Source organism: Populus alba, chromosome 1, assembly GCF_005239225.2.
Source record: "Populus alba chromosome 1, ASM523922v2, whole genome shotgun sequence".
Lineage (NCBI taxonomy): Eukaryota > Viridiplantae > Streptophyta > Magnoliopsida > Malpighiales > Salicaceae > Populus > Populus alba.
The window spans coordinates 47,927,978-47,947,150 of record NC_133284.1 but is presented as its reverse complement, the minus strand read 5'-3'; the positions used below and the strand labels follow the sequence as shown (position 1 = coordinate 47,947,150).

General features: G+C 34.1%; 1 protein-coding gene across 1 annotated transcript; it reads left to right on the top strand.

Annotated features, from left to right (window-relative positions):
• Positions 1–7,145: 7,145 nt before the first annotated feature.
• On the top strand, positions 7,146–15,883 carry LOC118062980 (scarecrow-like protein 21). The gene is made up of 3 exons (XM_073404174.1): positions 7,146–7,382; positions 8,257–8,917; positions 14,427–15,883. Exons 2-3 carry the CDS (start codon positions 8,401–8,403, stop codon positions 15,683–15,685), a joined length of 1,776 nt encoding a protein of 591 aa, XP_073260275.1. The 5' UTR covers positions 7,146–7,382; positions 8,257–8,400; the 3' UTR covers positions 15,686–15,883.
• Positions 15,884–19,173: the final 3,290 nt, after the last annotated feature.

The following is a 19,173-nucleotide window of genomic DNA, read 5'->3' as shown; positions in this document are numbered from 1 at the left end:
TAATAATTGATATATTTATTGATTGAACTAGTTTACCATGAAGATGATGTCATAGTTTTGAAACCCGGCTGGCCCAGTACTAGAACCGAGTCGGGTTTAAGAAAAAATAGAGGTAGTCAAAAAATTGATTGACCCGATTAAAAACCTGGTAGCAACCCGTTGACTATCTTGTTTTTTTTACTAAAATGACACCTTTTGATTTATGAAAAAAATAGAGTTGACTTGGGTGACCTAATCAAAACCGATGACCTGAACCTTAGGCCAGGTTGACCATCGAACCAGTTTATAAACACTCTATGATGGTAAGTTGGAATTCAAGAATAATAATGGAGATACAAAGAAGAGGAGTATGAACAAGCTTATATAAGCAAGAACACTTCACTTATTAGACTATAATAAAATACATTCAAGATTTCTAATTAAATCATTCCGGATGTATGTAAAGTTATTCTTCCAGGTCTATAACCAAAGTGCCAAACAGTGAAGAATGAGTTGAAATTATGCATTCTAATGGTTTCTCATCCTTAAAAATCAGCTTATTCCTTGCAGTTCAAAAAACCCTATAAAATATTATATGATAGCATCGTTAAAACACTTCAATGAAACTTGTTTTTGGCCATGTACAACCATTGACTTATTATTTGAGCTATTGTATTTGGCATGTATCCAGAGATTCCAGATCATTTCTGAAATTGTTGCCATCGTCTTCATGGGTGGTAGCAATGTAGGAAAAGATGAGTATCATGTTTTGTTTTATGATCATGAAAGAGATATATTGTTTGACTGGTATATAATAATTGAATTGCATGCAAGATAATTCGAATATTTATATTAATAAAAAGAATTATTTCACTTGATATATTTATTGATAAGATCAGTTTAGCATTAAGGCAATATTAGCATATCATTCTCACAATATGTATATACATGCGTAAGAACTTGAAAGTGTATTTCCAAGTAAGCAAATTGAGGGTCATCCATATGAAAGTCGATTGGGCAGCTTAATTCACTCACGATTGAGAGCTGAGACTGGATTTTGGTTGACTTTTTGGGCTAAAATTAACGAGAATTTGTCTTGAGACTGCTTGGATAGCACGAGAAATAAGATTTTCACCATGTATCAATTTGGATACTTATCTTATTCAATTAGATATATTCGATCAAATATATATATATATATATATATACTGTGGGCTACCATAAAGCCAGGGAGACAGACAGGTCATTTTTATATGGGCAGACGCGAATGCTTCTCGAAAAGGAATTGGATTCCATTTACTTTCAGATGCATCCTCCTAAGCCCACACTCTGTTCTTGGCCTTATCCTCTCGATAATGCCAAAAGCAGAATGCATTACATTCATCAAATACTTGTCGCCTAATTAATTATAGATGTAACTCAACTGTTGATATTATTTAGGATTGCTTTTTAAAAGTTACTAAACTTGAGTTTTATAAATTTTAAAATTATTATAAGTGTTAATTTTAAAATTTATAAAATTAATTAAGATATATATAAGTTGACTTAAGTATTCATATTAATTAAAAAATTATTAAATAGAGAAAAAAATTGCATTTTTTATCTAATGAGTTTTATATAAATCAATTCAGATAAGGAAACGCCGTTTATGGAAATCTTTTTTTATTTTTTTAAATTTATTTACACATTGTTTGTTTTTATATTTTAAAAATATTTAAAAATAATTTGAATTATTTAATTTTTTTTCAAGTTAATATTTTTTTTAATTTTTCAAATCATTTTGAAGCGCTGAAATTAAAAATAATTTTTAAAAAATTTAAAAAATATATCATTTTAATATATTTTTAAATAAAAAACATTTTAAAAAATAACTACAATCACCGTCTTTCAAGAAAAATAAAAAAATTACGTCTCATTGCTCTTGTCAATCACACATGATGAGTGTGTTTGGTATTGCGGTAGCTGTTGTGGTTGTGGTTTGAAAAAAGTACTTTTAGTTCAGGTTGATTTGAAAAATGAGTGTTTGGTTAAAACTGTAGTTGGAATTGAGGTTGAAGAAAAAGTAGTTTAATGTGTTTGGTTTAAAATGCTTTTCAAATTGAGGTTATAAAATAATTTTAAAAAATATATATTAATATTGATGGTTTTAAATTTAAATATTGTAAAATTAATTACTCCTATTATATCATGAAAAAAATAATACTTTATATAAAATATTTTTATTATTATATTAAACTATTTATAATTTCATTACGTACAAAATTTATTCGATAAAAACTACAAAATTGATATTACTGTGCGAGTGAATTTAATTCACTCTATACTAGTTTTTCAAGAAAAAATTTCGAGAAAAAAAATATTGTTCACGTCGCGAACGAATTTAATTCTGCAAACTATTTTTTTTTTTTTTTAAAAATATAATACAATGAACACATTAAAAAAAAAAACCTGCGGACAGTGCAAGTTAATTGCACTGTTCCTTATTTTTTATTAGCCGCAGAGAACGAAAAGCATGTTTTCGTTGCTTTTTCGTTTCAGCGTTTCAAACGCAAAATTCATGTGGGTCCTATGCACAGTAAATCACTTTTCTTAATTACCAAACGGCTACGAATTGCGTTTTAAATAAAACACAGCCGCAGCCGCGTAGACAAACGGACTCGATATGAATGTCTAATAATGAAAAACATTAGCGTTGTTTTTTTTCCTTACACGTTCCCTGTGTTTTTGTTAAATTAGAAATGATACATGATTGACATGGAAATCTTGACTGACAAATTTAGAGGTTTTTTTTTTAAAAAAAAATCAAGCTGAAAAAAATAGGATGTTCATCTGAAAGAGTTTGGATGGTTCTAATTGAATTTTGTAAACATGACTATTATAAAAATTTTATAATGCTTAAGTTGTAGTATTTTCAATATAAAATTATTAAATAGAATCAATATTTTTCTCTAATTAAAAAAAATATATCTCTTTTATATTATAAATATCCCAGCTACCATGAAATCTCCCAGCAAACTATACATTAAAAATACATTATCTTATGTTGATTAATCTCTTGAGACATGGGTGATGTCTTTTCCTTCTTTTTTTAAAAAACAATTATGTACCTTTTGTTTTCTGGGATTTGAACCCATTTTCACTTTTGCTAGCTGGTCTTGTACGGGTACTGTGAACGCGTGTCAAGGAGGTCAAATCAGTCAAAGAGATAGAATGGTTATTACAGCGTGGGATCTTCTTCAGTGTCACTGATGACGTGGCCTGTCGAAACATTTTTCGCTGGCTGAATTAACACGGCTAGCTAATATATAATATAAATGGTCACGCACTTGTCACGTCGTCGTCGGAACACGTTTGGGCCCCACCGGTCTTTCTTCCCGTGTTTGACGTAAGACCCACTCTCGTATCTTCTTCGCGTGAATTCTACTCGAGAAGAGTCAACCAAAACACTTGTAGTTTTGTACTCGAAGATTAGCCCGCAGTGCCGGTTGTATTAAACTCTTTTTTTACGTAAAAGAAATCTATACGTTATTAAATTTTTTTAGTAGAAAAAAATTATATAATAATTAATATAATATAACTTAATGTTTTTGACATTTCAAAAATAATCTAGATAAATAATAAAAATATAGCTTAATTTAAAATAAATAGTTAAGGTGAGATATTTTTATAAACACTGAAATAATAATATATTATGTCGATTTTAGTTAACCAGATCTAACTTATCTATTCGTATACTGATTTATAAGATCATGACAACCCCTAAAAAAATCAAAATAAATTATAAAGTTTAATTTCTAATAAACTTAATGTTGAATTATAGAATTGAAAAAAAAATCAATTACAAAAAATAATAACTTGAGTCAACTTGAGTTAACTATTAAACTCACGACTTGATTCATGAGATCAAGATAACTCAATTTTTTTTTTAAAAAAAAATTATATAACTTAATTCTCAATCAATCTAGTATTGAAAGATTAAAAAAAAAACTGATTTAAAAAAAAAACACAATATACTTGGATTAACCTAAGTTTTCATTCAGTCTAATAAACATAACATTGAAAAATAAAATTAAAATATTAAATAAAAACAAGTTAAAAAAAATAGATAATACACTATTATAGTAAATAGTATTTTATCAGCATTTTCCATTGATTTGATTTTTTAATATGTAAACTAGTGGAGACTACTACTTAGTAATTGAGTAAATTCATATTCTATAATTCAACATTATTTAATTTAAAAATTGAATCATTATGTTGGAAATTATATCTTGTTTTCTTCTTACACGTAACTTTTGAGCCGAGACCCACAAATTCACATTATTTATATTTTTATAATATTAATTAAAGTTCTTATTTTATTTTAATACCACTTGTTACTACTAATTATTTTCTTAAACTCATACCAAACACACTCGTCTTTTAGTAAATTTTACATCCTCATCATTCATTTCTCTCTTAAAATCATCGCCTCACATGAACACGACTTGAAATAATGTGTCTAACTAGCCTATTTATTATCTAATTTTGAGATTCAACGATCATGATTGTCAACGCCAACTCTCTTTTTCTTGAATATGCATAGCAAGCAAGTCAAAGACAAATGGTGCACAATTTTTCTTCCCTAAAGTCATAAAAATGACTCATATGTTTTTTTTATTCTTTTTTATTATATAAGTTTCATACTTCCTAACATGGTGATGTAGTAATTATCCGAATTTAATATCATCCCATCTAAAAACAATACATATACAATAAAAGTCAAGATCTTGATTCAATAAATTGTTAAAATATGTATAAACAAAGAAAAACATAAATATTTATTATGTTGTCTTTATTTTCAGCTATCCACAACTAATTTTGAACACTCATCAATGCTTCTATGTTTTTTGAATGGAGTCTCCTATAATCCAGACTCACCATTCTACTTCTAGTGCTAAAAAGAGACCCTATAACAATAGTAGATTCAAGTACAGCCAATAAATCTCTAGTAATGAATTGAAAGATTGGATATTTGCTGGCTTCAACCTTCCACCATGACAAGATATCAAAGTAATTCTTTATTTGCAAAACCTTCCTATTAAAATAATGATCCAATTCAGTTATAAGCATTATTTTAAAACTCAGTCTAGTTAGACGGGTCGATCTAGAATTAAAATCAGACTATATTTATATAAAAAAATAAGAATAGTTAAAAACCTGGTTGACCCGATAAAAAATCTGGTTGAAACTCATTGATTATTTTTTTTTATTTTTTATTTATCAAAACAATGTTATTTTAATTTATAAAAAAATAGAGTTGATCAGGCTGACCCGATTAAAACCCGATAATCTGGTAAAAACCCATGACTTTGATCTTAGACTGGATCAATCACCGAGTCAAATTTAAAAACACTGACCATAAGATATAAAGTTTTTGTTCTTATATCACATAGCTAACAAGTTCAGCCAATGAGCTAATAGAGGCAACATTTAATTGATTAGACATAGATAAATTTAAAGTCCTTCACATGCTCTCACTTTTGTATACTTTATGAAGATAAAATTTAATAAAAAGTTAGTTTTCTCAAACATTTCCTTTTTTTTTTCTTTGAACCTATCCAAAAAGGTACATTATCTCTAAATTTTTTAATCCCACTATTAATTACTTCTAACCTATCTATAGCTAACAAATTTAAAATATACGACGTATGAATCAAATCATCATTTTATATCTAAGAAATAACTTGTAATTTATCCTTTAACTAATTGTATTAAAAAATTATTTAACTTGTAACTATTATTTACTTCTAACCTATCTATAGCTAACAAATTTAAAATATACAAAGTATGAATCAAATCATCATTTTATATCAAAGAAATAACTTGTAATTTATCCTTTAACTAATTGTATTAAAAAATTATTTATTATTCAATTTTCTCATTGCAATAGTTGACGAGTAATTAGTATTGACATTTTAATCCATAAAAAATCAATAAAAACTTTCAATTAAACTCATAAAATTGTCGTTTAATAGGCAATAATCTCAAAAGCTATTCACAGATAATACAAAGAAACTGAATAATTAGGGGCTAAATATATAGTCTTAGTATATGTATTTCTCCTTAATTACTGAGGATAAATTAACTAACGTGGGACTTAATCCATTTTCATAATGTACACCAAATTAGGAACGCTGGTAAGTACTTCATACCAATGATGTTAATGACTCAGAAATAACGCATAATTAATTGTTTGATTACAAAAACAGCACATGCATTTTTACATTCAAATGAAAAGGCAGACATAATTATTGAACCCTAATTAAATCTTAATTATGCGTGCTATATATCATGTATATGAACTAAATTATCAAACTCCAAATCTTTTCTACATATAATTAATTAAATAATACCCTTTAAATAAACTTATAGACAAGTTAAGAAAATACTTCAAGGCTTGGCAAGAAGTAACATTAGCTATTGTTGATAGTGTTTTGAAACGTTGTTAAACCCATGTTTTTAAAAAAATTAATTTTTTTATATATTTTGAATTGTTTTAATATATTGATTTTAAAAATAATTTTTTTAAAAATAAAAATATATTATTTTAATGCATTTCAGTATGAAAAACATTTTGAAAAGTAATTATAACTACACTTTCAAACAAACCCAAGATTAATTATCCTATCCTATAATACAATTGAATCTTTGTTTTTATAGTGTTTTATAAATTATATTTTGCCTAAATAAATATTAAATTAATTATTTTTAATTTTTTTATGATAATGATATAAAAAATATCTAAAAATATCATTTGAATGTTTTTTATATCATTATCATAAAAAAATATTAATTAAAAAATATTTTTATAAAAATATCAAATATGTGTCAAATGACTTGTTGGCTGGGCTAGAACAATGATTCCCACGTTTTCAGTCATCGCGTGGTTGGGTCAGCGCAGTCAAGAATGCAGAGGTCATGTAATAAAAAACAAAGAATGTTCGACGTAAGTGTAACGAATGGTCGGCGAGATTAACCGTTAACAATCTCTCACTCCGTCAATCAACGACCCCACCTTCAAATTGTAAACCTATCAGCGGACTTAGCACCACTCGGCGCCGTTAAATTCCGTATAAAACCCCGTTTCCTCCCCCTCCTCCTCCCCTCTATATATAGTACTGAAGATTGGCTTCTTGTTCTTTGGTACTCCTGTAAAAAACCAAACCAAACTTGAAAACCCATCAAAGAAAACAAAGTCAAATAGAAAATCAGAAAAAAATCAAACACAAATTCTTTGATTCTTTTCTTTCCCAGAAAGTTAGTTTCTTCATTGTTTCATTTCTTCGATACAGTTTTGTTTTCGAGTATTATACTGGTTTTTCAAGATTGGAACTTCGAAGATTTTTGGTTTTGTTTTCCCGGTAAGTTAACCTCTCTTTTTTTAATATTTGATTCTGTTTTATGTCTTTTCTGTTTCGTTTTTGTGTGATAAGTGAAGGGTTTTCTTTGAAGCCTTGTAGTGTTGTTTATTCTATAGTTGCTTATAGCTTGGACTCTGTTTCTTTGAATGATCTACGATTGTTTAAATAATTTGTTAATTATACTTGATGCTCTTTTCTATTTTTTTTTTGGTCCAATAAGGAGTCACAGAGGTTAATTTCCTGTTAAGTTCTTTGTTTTTTTTTTTTTTTTTTTAAAGCAAATTATAGTTTCTCTTGCCTTTCTTAGAGAAGATTTCTTACTTTTTTGTTGAATTAGTTCCTTGTTTTTATTACATGTTTAGATTTAGATTGATTGAGTTGATACAAAGCAGATTTTAGAAGCAAATTTATAGTTCCTGGTGCGTATTTGGTAACTGAAAATTTAATATATTGTAGTTTTTGTGGATTTATTAAGTCTTTGGTAATTTGAAAAGTATTTCACTTTCCAATATGGTCTTGACGATGGCAAAGAAATTGGTGACAACCCTGTATTTGGTTACTGATTGATTCTGCAAGAGTACAGAGTTCAGCAAGAAAGTTTGAATGTCTTCTATCTACATCTAGGAAATAAGGGACTGGACGTCGATAGAAATGCCTGAGTTAGATTATGGATGTTGATAATGAAATCCTTTTGTTTTATTGCCTTTTGCTTCAATATTGATAGTGTCTGGATTTTCCTTGAAGATTTTTGTCATGATCTCTCTCTGATGTTTTCTTGTACCTTAATTTATAGTTTTGATTAACATGGAGTTGTCTTGTAACTGAAATAAGACTGACTTGGATGTTCATTTTTTGTTCCTTTTGTTTTTGCCAGGCTGATACATATTTGTTTTACCTAAGATAAACAAGTTTGGGTTCTAGGAAGAGGGTTGTAAAGCTGCCTTTAATTGTTTACAACAGAGCCTAGCCAATCACTTTCTGTCTTGCTAGTAGAACAACTGATGCTAAACGTGTAGGTATGGAATCGCAACAGTATTTTGGATACGGTGTCACTGGTGCGGGCCTACCCTACTCATCTTCTTATCCGTCTGTTCCTTCTATACCTAATAGGTTGTTTGGCTCATTGAAATTTGATAGAGGAAATTCACCCAGCTCACCCTTCTATACTCAATTTGATTGTGATACATACACTGCTACATTAAGTGACAGTCAGGAGTGCTACAGTTCCACAGATAATCTCTCAGGTGTTAGTCCTTCTCGTAACTCTTCACTTGAATCCAACAGTTATTTTAATAGGCCAAGCCCTTCTGTGGACTGTAGACTAGAAAGTCTACAGCTCTTTTCTGGTGGCACTTCGTCGTTGGAAGATGCAAGTTCTAGCCAGAACATGAAACACGCGTTGCAGGAATTGGAGACTGCTCTTATGGGGCCAGATGATGATGAAGATCTGAACACGTCAAATGCTTCTCTGGGGGAAAGTAGCAGGCCACAGACATCAGATCAGAAACATACGGCCTGGCGCCAGGGTTCTCATTGTTGTGTATGGACACATGGCTTGCTAATGGCGCCAAAGATGGCTGCAATGATGGCGTCAAAGATGGCTGCAAATGGTGGGGCAAAAGTAGTTGCCTATAATTGACTAAAGTGGAGAGAATTGTCTCCCACTTTAGCTATAAGAAGAGGCTGCTAATGGCTACTAATTTGAGCCTGTTGAACACAAGAATTATAGAGAGAAACACAGAGAGAAACACAGAGAGAGCTAGGGAGAGTTGAGTTGAGTTGAGAAGATTTTCTCCTCCTCCTTGTTTTTCTTGTTTGTATTGTTTGTAAGCTTCATTAATACAAACCAGTAGCTCCGTGGAGTAGGCAAGTTGCCGAACCACGTAAATGATGTGTGTTTGAGTTCGGAAATATCCCAACAACTGGTATCAGAGCTTGTTCTTGAAAAAGAGGGTGTTTGATCCAAACTCAAAAATCAAAGTTCTCAAAACGTGTTTTTGAACATACCACCGTGTAGAGGACAACCGGAAGAATCCACTGGTGAAACTCCGGCGAAGAACCGACGTCGTACATGCCCACACGCGTCCACACGCGCAACCGCACAGACTGTCCACGCGCATCAACGCGCCTCACGCGCGACACGCTCCTTCTTCACCCGTTTCTCTGCAAAACGGATCGGGTCTGACCCGCCACGTCAGCAAAGTCAGCCGGTCAGCGACCACGTCACCTGCCACGTCACCTGCCACGTCATCCATCTGGGTTTTGATCCGGTGCATCTCAGACGCTAATCGTCTGACACGTGGATACATCATCACCGTTGAAGAGTTTTGATCCAGTGCTCCTCAGGCCCTAATCTGTTGACACGTGGCTTAATCAGGACCGCTACTGAGTTCTGATCCAGTGCTCCTCAGGCCCTAATCTACGGACACGTGGCTTAATCGGCACCGTTACTGAGTTTTGATCCGGTGCGACGCATACTGTAATCTGCTGACACGTGTCTTCATCAGAATCCATCTGAGTTTTTATCTGGTGTGACGCAGGCGGTACTCTGGCTGACACGCGGCTGCATCTGAACCGTCCGTTAATCCAAAACTTTGATTGCTAAAATCTGAGCCATCCGAAGTCCGATTGGGGTGATCTCAGTGTCATTTCCAAGGTTTTTGGCCGTTCCGGACACATCGGTAAGGTCAGATTTGGGAAATTCGAATCGAAGAATTTGTAAAAATGGCAGATGAAATAAAGGCTGCTGGAATTGAAAAATTTGACGGAACAGATTTTGGATACTGGAAAATGCAAATTGAGGATTATTTATATGGGAAGAAACTTCATCTTCCCTTATTGGGAAGCAAACCAGAAAAGATGGAAGCAGAAGAATGGCAACTTCTTGATAGACAAGTTCTGGGCATTATCCGGCTATCGTTATCAAGAAGAGTTGCTCACAATGTTACGAAAGAAAAATCCACTGCAAAATTGATGGAAGCCTTATCTGGGATGTATGAGAAGCCATCAGCAAATAATAAAGTGCACCTGATGAAAAAGTTGTTCAACTTGAAGATGGTTGAAAACACTTCTGTGACACAACACCTCAACAACTTTAATACCATCACAAATCAATTGTCATCTGTTGAAATTGAGTTTGATGATGAGATTCGTGCACTCATCTTGCTAGCTTCACTTCCAAGCAGTTGGGAGGGCATGAGGACAGCCGTGAGCAATTCAGCTGGAAAATCCAAACTGAAGTATGATGACATTCGAGACTTGATTTTGGCTGAAGAAGTGCGAAGGAAAGACTCGGGTGAAAGTTCAAGCTCAGGATCAGCTCTCAACATCAACACTCGAGGGAGGAGACACGATAGAGGCTCATCCAGAGGCAGATCAAAATCCAGATACAGAAGTAAGAGCAAGTTTGGATCCAGAAAGCAGGTTGAATGTTGGAATTGTGGCAAACCTGGTCATTTCAGTAGGAATTGCACAAAACCGAAGAAACCTGAAGCTGACTCTGCAAACGCTACCACAGATGAGGTGCAAGATGCTTTAATTCTTGCTGTGCAAAGTCAAATTGATGAGTGGATTCTTGATTCTGGTGCTTCATTCCACTGTACGCCACACAATGAAATGCTGCAAAATTATGTTGGAGGAGATCATGGTGTAGTCTACCTGGCCGATGGAACACCACTGAAGATTGTGGGTATAGGAGATGTGCAAATCAAGACTATGAATGGATCTATATGGACCTTGCAGAATGTAAGGCATGTTCCTGAATTGAAGAAAAAGTTGATCTCTGTTGGACAACTTGATGATAGTGGTCATTCAATACTTTTTGCTGGAGGAATGTGGAAAGTATCAAAGGGAGCAATGGTTTTAGCTCGTGGAAAGAAAACCGGCACCCTATATATGACCACAAGATATGCAGACATCATTGCCTCAACTGAAGCAGAAAATCAAACACAGCTATGGCATTGTAGACTTGGCCATATGAGTCAAAAGGGGATGAAGATACTTCAGTCGAATGGAAAGCTGCCAGAGTTAAAAAATGTCGATCTAGACATTTGTGAAAGCTGTGTTCTTGGAAAACAGAAGAAGGTCAGTTTCTTGAAGGTTGGCAGAACTTTACGACCAAGAAAGCTAGAACTGGTACACACAGATTTATAGGGACCGTCTCCAGTAGCATCTCTTGGAGGTTCTCGATATTATGTGACTTTTATTGATGATTTCAGCAGGAAGGTATGGGTTTACTTTCTGAAAAATAAATCTGATGTGTTTGAAACATTCAAGAAATGGAAGGTTATGGTTGAGACTGAATCAGGTCTAAAGTTGAAATGCTTGAGATCTGATAATGGAGGAGAATACATTGATGGAGGTTTCAAGGAGTATTGTGTTGTCAATGGTATCAGAATGGAAAAGACTGTTCCAGGCACACCGCAACAGAATGGCGTTGCTGAACGGATGAACAGGACCATCAATGAACGAGCTAGAAGCATGAGGTTGCATTCTGGGTTACCTCAAACATTCTGGGCTGATGCAGTTCATACCGCAGTTTACTTGATCAACCGTGGACCATCAGTTCCTTTGGAATTCAGACTGCCCGAGGAAGTATGGAGAGGAAAAGAGGTACAACTCTCTCATTTGAAGGTCTTTGGGTGTGTTTCCTATGTTCACATAGATTCTGATGCTCGCAACAAGTTAGATGCCAAATCCAAGAAATGTTTCTTCATTGGCTATGGAGATGAAGAATTTGGATTTCGGTTCTGGGATGATCAGAACAGAAAGATTATTAGAAGCAGGAATGTGATCTTCAATGAGAAAGTTATGTACAAAGACAGATCAAGTGAAGAAACAGAGATGGCTGATTCAGATACAAGTCCACTAAGATCTGAATTCATAAGATTAGAAGGACTTCCCGATGTTACTAAGGAGAACAACAATCAAGAGTCTTTACAAGAAGATTCAAGCACATCTGTGCCCACTTCCACACAAGAAGATGCTGAGCAACTTGAACCAGCTGTTCGCAGGTCTTCAAGGACGATAAAGCCCCCGCAACGGTTCACACTTTTACTGAATTATATTTTGCTGACAGATGGTGGTGAACCGTTATCTTATGAAGAATCCTTAGAAGATGGAAACTCAAGCAAGTGGGAGTTAGCCATGAAGGAGGAGATGAGTTCGTTGCTGAAGAACAAGACTTGGGAGCTAACAACATTACCTGAAGGAAAGAAGGCCTTGCAAAATAAGTGGGTCTATAGAGTGAAGACTGAGCATGATGGAAGCAAACGGTTCAAGGCAAGACTTGTTGTCAAAGGGTTTCAACAGAAGAAAGGCATTGACTACTCTGAGATTTTTTCTCCAGTTGTGAAGCTCACAACAATCAGAGTTGTTCTGGGGATAGTAGCTGCAGAAAATTTACATCTGGAACAGTTAGATGTAAAAAACAGCATTCCTTCATGGTGACTTGGAGGAAGATATTTACATGCAACAGCCAGAGGGGTTTGCAATGCAAGGAAAGGAGAATCAAGTCTGCAAGCTACAGAAAAGCCTATACGGTTTGAAGCAAGCTCCAAGACAGTGGTACAAGAAGTTTGACAACTTCATGTGCAGTTCCGGGTATACAAGATGCCAAGCTGATCATTGTTGCTATGTCAAACATTTTGACAACTCCTACATCATTCTACTATTATATGTAGATGATATGTTGATTGCAGGATCCAGCATTGAGGAGATTGATAAGCTGAAGCAGCAGTTGTCGAAACAGTTTGAAATGAAGGATCTGGGAGCTGCTAAACAAATACTTGGCATGAGAATCATCAGAGATAAAGACAAAGGCATACTAAAGCTCTCACAAACAGAGTATGTCAAGAAGGTTCTCAGCAGGTTTAGTATGGATAATGCTAAACCAGTAAGTACACCACTTGGGAATCATTTCAAGCTCAGCAAAGATCAGTCACCAAAAACTGAGCTAGAAAGTGGATACATGGATAAGATTCCATACGCCTCAGCTATCGGCTCTTTGATGTATGCTATGGTCTGTACCAGACCAGACATTGCCCATGCAGTGGGAGTTGTAAGCCGATATATGAGCAATCCTGGAAAGCAGCATTGGGAGGCAGTGAAATGGATCATGAGGTACTTAAAAGGTTCATCGGAAACTTGTCTCAGTTTCACAGCTGGTGGTTTGAAACTTGAAGGTTTTGTAGATGCTGATCTAGCAGGAGATATTGATAGCAGAAAGAGCACTACAGGATATGTATTCACTCTAGGAGGCACTGCTGTTTCCTGGAGTTCTACCTTGCAAAAGATCGTCGCTCTTTCAACAACAGAAGCTGAATATGTTGCAGTCTCAGAATCTGCAAAAGAGATAGTATGGTTGCAGAGTTTCTTGAAAGAATTGGGCAAGTTGAATGGAAAAGGTACTTTGTATAGCGACAGTCAGAGTGCAATCTTCCTTGCCAAGAATCCAGCATTTCACTCCAGGACGAAGCATATTCAGATCAAATATCACTTCATCCGACAACTGCTGGACGACGAGCAACTAATGCTAGAAAAGGTCTGTGGAAGCAAGAATCCAGCTGACATGCTAACCAAAGGAGTTACACTTGATAAACTGAAGTTGTGTAAAACTTCAGTTGGCCTCCAAGACTAAAAGATGGATATCAAGCCATTTGTGTCCAAGTGGGAGATTGTTGTGTATGGACACATGGCTTGCTAATGGCGCCAAAGATGGCTGCAATGATGGCGTCAAAGATGGCTGCAAATGGTGGGGCAAAAGTAGTTGCCTATAATTGACTAAAGTGGAGAGAATTGTCTCCCACTTTAGCTATAAGAAGAGGCTGCTAATGGCTACTAATTTGAGCCTGTTGAACACAAGAATTATAGAGAGAAACACAGAGAGAAACACAGAGAGAGCTAGGGAGAGTTGAGTTGAGTTGAGAAGATTTTCTCCTCCTCCTTGTTTTTCTTGTTTGTATTGTTTGTAAGCTTCATTAATACAAACCAGTAGCTCCGTGGAGTAGGCAAGTTGCCGAACCACGTAAATGATGTGTGTTTGAGTTCGGAAATATCCCAACACTCATGTTATTCAGAATCAGACATCTTTTGTTTCAAAGCAGAGGCAGTTGGGTGAAGCTGCTCATGTCGAGAAACGCCAAAAGTCAATGGAAGAAGCACCTTTGCATGGCATTCCACCTGGGGATCTGAAGCAGCTGTTGATTACATGCGCTAAAGCTCTTGCCGAAAACAACGTGAGTGCTTTTGATAAGTTGACTGAGAAGGCCAGAAGTGTGGTGTCAATCAGTGGAGAACCAATCCAGCGTCTTGGTGCATACTTGATAGAGGGATTGGTAGCAAGGAAGGAGTCATCAGGCGCTAATATTTATCGTACCCTTAAGTGCAGGGAGCCTGAAGGCAAGGACTTGCTGTCTTACATGCACATCTTGTACGAAATCTGTCCATACCTGAAGTTTGGTTACATGGCAGCCAATGGAGCCATTGCTGAAGCATGCAAAAATGAGGACCGCATCCATATAATAGACTTCCAAATTGCTCAGGGAACACAGTGGATGACTCTCCTTCAAGCTCTTGCAGCCAGACCAAGTGGTGCTCCACATGTGCGTATTACAGGTATTGATGATCCTGTTTCTAAATATGCCCGTGGGGATGGATTAGAGGCAGTTGCGAGACGGTTGAGTGCAATTTCTGAGAAATTTAATATCCCTGTAGAGTTTCATGGGGTACCATTTTTTGCTCCAGACGTGACAAAGGAAATGCTTGACGTTAGGCCTGGAGAGGCTCTAGCTGTAAACTTTCCCTTGCAGCTCCACCACACCCCTGATGAAAGTGTTGATGTGAACAACCCAAGAGATGGGCTGCTTCGTATGATCAAATCATTCAATCCCAAGGTAGTCACTTTGGTGGAGCAAGAATCAAATACAAACACAACCCCTTTCGTCACTCGGTTTGTAGAAACTCTAAACTATTACTTGGCAATGTTTGAATCCATTGATGTGACGCTGGCAAGGGATCGAAAGGAGCGTATTAGTGTGGAGCAGCATTGTCTAGCCAGGGATATGGTAAATGTCATTGCTTGTGAGGGGAAGGAGAGGGTGGAGCGCCATGAGCTCTTTCGCAAGTGGAAGTCTAGATTCATGATGGCAGGTTTCCAGCAATACCCTTTGAGCACATATGTGAACTCTGTGATAAAGACCTTGCTGAGGACTTACTCAGAGCACTATACATTGGTGGAAAAGGATGGAGCTATGCTGTTGGGATGGAAAGATAGGAATTTGATCTCTGCTTCTGCCTGGCATTAATATAGGAGGAGATAAAGGTTGGATGTACTATATAGTTGTATTACATGTACTTTTCATAGGTGGGAATGGTGCGTGCCCCTTTCTAGGAGAGTGTTTAAACTGTAAGGTCATCAGCAGAAAGGTTTTGTAATATTTGTATGTCATAGTCAATGTAATTCTATTGCATACTTCAAAATTTAATAACAATCTCTTCCTATATAGAGCTGACACTATACCCAATGTTCTTGTTGAGGATGGGGCCTGTTTCCCTCTTTTTGTTAACAACTGTGATTCATGCATCTTAGAGCTCTCAGTCTCAGGCAATACTTTACAAATCCGAGGTGAAATGGACATGAATCTGGTGATTTTGTTTGCATACAGGCTGGTCAATCTCAGTTTTATATCTGGCAACTTGTTATCATTATATCTTCATGATGCGAAAACAACCAAGAAGAAATACATCTCATGATCACAAGGGATTGGGCTTAGTGCATCTAACCTATTACTTTCAATTTTGGTCGACTAAATCCCTTTCTCGATGGACCTGTCATGTCAGCCATTTTCTGCCAGTTTACAAGCCACATGATCATGTAATTTACTGTTAACAATAATTGATTTGAACATAGCTGGTCTCTGACCTAGAAGCTATCTTCATGTTTGAGTCGAGTGCGTATTGCAAACCTGTCAGATACATTGGTGAGAAGCTCAAGTTCTTCATCTGGGCCAACATGTTGAGTCTTTGTTTTTCCTCATGCATGGTTCTATTTTTTACTATGTCCCTTCTGGTGGATTATCATAGAGACTAGATTCATGCACCGGAATGTTTTTGTATGATTGATTGGTACATTGGATCACTATAATGAACCCTTATAATATGATTAGTTCGAACAAGGCCGATAAGTTAGATTCATTTAATAATCTCTCATCGGATAGGATTTGTTAATTTTTTTTTGTTTTCTGTGATGCCGTTCAGTTCCTTCTGATACAGTCCCGGTAAAATATTGAAATCTATAGATTCATGACAAACCCAAGCAGTAATATTAATTTTGGATAGAGTTCGGGTTCTGGATAGGCTCTACTTGGTCCATATTAGATACCCGTGTCCAATCTAGCCGGGCCCACCAACATTTGACAACCCGGCCTTCATTGGTGAACTCCATCCTCTTTCTTTGATATTTTCATTATTTTTATGGTGTTTTATACAACATCCAAATTTCTATAAATCTCTCTCTCTCTCTCTCTCTCTCTCTCTCTCTCTCTCTCTCTCTATATATATATATATATATATATATATATATATATATATATATATATATTAAAATTTAAATATTTTTAAGATATTTCTTTTAAACAAATCTATATAAACAAAGCATACAGAAGAACTCTTCTCTCTGTAGATTGCATGTCTGTAGAATACCAAACTCAATATAAGTCTAACATAGTACAATGTTTTTTTTATACAAAAAAATATTTTTAAAATATATATATATATAAAACAAAAGTTACCACTCCCGAGTGATCACATTTATGAAAATTCAAGTAATGTACATGGATCAAGAAAAAAGAAAAAAAAAAGGATTAATTATTTATTTCATCCCTTTTACTTTTTATATTTTCTTAATGTGATATATAGACATTATAACATATATTAAAACTGTTCAATGTTTTATTGTGCAGTCCACAGTGAAATGCTGATTTTTTTTTATTTTTTATTTTTTATGTTTTTTATGCTTTTATGGTTTTTTTTTTTGCTTTTTTTTTTCTCTATGTTTTTTCTTTTAATGAATTTTTTTTTGTTTAATTTACTTTGTTAATGTTAATTTTTTTATTTAGTTATCAGACTTTCATGACACAGATCTCGGGTTTGACGGGCTAACCTGATTTCATGAGTTAACCCGAAATATTTTTTTTTGTTTTTTTTTTCTTTTTAATTATTTTTTTCATTTAGTTTATTTTGTTAATGTTAAATTTCTTTCTATTTAATTATCAGACTTTCATGACACGTATCCCGGGCTTGACGAGTTAACCCGATTAATTCTAGGTTAACCCGTCAATTTTTTTTCTATTTAGTTATTAAACTTTCATGACGCGAATCTCAGGTTTGATGGGTTTACCTGATTTGAAGGGTTAACCCAATTAATTTAGATTTTTTTTTCTTTTTCTTCATTAGTTTTTTTTCCTTCATGTTAGTTTTTTTTTCTTTTTAATTAATCTATTTAATTATCATACTTTTATGATACGACCTTGCAGTCAGACCCACATCCAAGGCTCTTGGGTTCGGTGTTGCAGCCAGACTCACTTAAACTTGAGTCATGTAAGTTTAATATTATTATTAATATTACTCTTGGGTCAAGCGTTACAACTAGACCAAAGGCTTTTAGGCATATCTTTTCAGAAAGATCTAATACTCTTAGATCTAACCTTTTTTATTTTTTTATGCAAGAAAAAAAAATTAACCCGTGGCGTGTGTCTTTGTTTTCTCTCTCTCTCTTTTCCTTTTTAAGCCTTTTACTGTGGACTGCACACTGCAGTCCACAATTAAAAAACCTATGCCTTTAGTTTTTTTTGTCTTTTTCTTTTCTTTTTCTTTTTTAATTAATTATTTTTTAAATTTAGTTTCTTAATATTAAATTTTTTCTGTTTAATTATCAAACTTGCATGACACGAATCCTATGTTTGACGGGTTAACCCAGTTGATTCAGATTTTTTTTTCTTTTTCTTCATTAGTTTTTTTCTTCTTGTAGGTTTTTTTTCTCTTTGCTTTTTCCTTTTTAATTAATCTTTTATTTATTTATTTCATTAATATTAAATCTTTTTCTATTTAGTTATCACACTTTCATAACCCGAATCCCAGGTTGACGGGTTAACCTGATTTGACGGGTTAATCCAGTTGATTCAGATTTTTTTCCTTTTTCCTCATTAGTTTTGTTCTTCCGATTTCATTTTTTAATATTGTATGCAGTACACAGTGAAAAGGCTGATACTTTTTTTTTTTTTTGGTTTTTTTTTTATGCCTTTCACTGTGGACTCCACAGTGCAGTCCATGGTGAAAAGGCTGATGCCTTTTTTTTTAATTATTTTTTTTATTTAGTTTGTTGATATTAATTTTTTTTTTCTATTTAGTTATCAAACTTTCATAACACGGATCTCAGGTTTGACGGGTTAACCCAGTTAATTTAGATTGTTTTTCTTTTTCTTCATTAGTTTTTTTTTCTTTTTATTTAATATTTTTTTATTTAATTTAGTTCATCAATATTAAATTTTTTTCTATTTAGTTATCAACTGATGCCTTTAGTTTTTTTTTTTGCTGTTTTTATGCCTTTGACTGTGGACTGCACAGTGCAGTCCACAATGAAAATGCTTATGCTTTTTTGTTTGTTTGTTTTTTTTTCCTTTTTAATTTTTTTTCTTTTAATTTAGTTTGTTAATGTTTATTTTTTTTTTCTATTTAGTTATCAAACTTTCATGACATGGATCTCGGGTTTGACGGTTAGCCCAGTTAATTATAT

What these genes read in the sequence shown, in the direction of transcription:
- LOC118062980 (XM_073404174.1), top strand. Translation starts at nt 8,401, where the DNA reads ATGGAATCGCAACAGTATTTTGGATACGGTGTCACTGGTGCGGGCCTA. An exon ending in CTGGCGCCAGGGTTCTCATT is followed by an intron (nt 8,918 to 14,426) that starts GTTGTGTATGGA and finishes TGTGTGTTTGAG; the next exon opens with TTCGGAAATATCCCAACACT.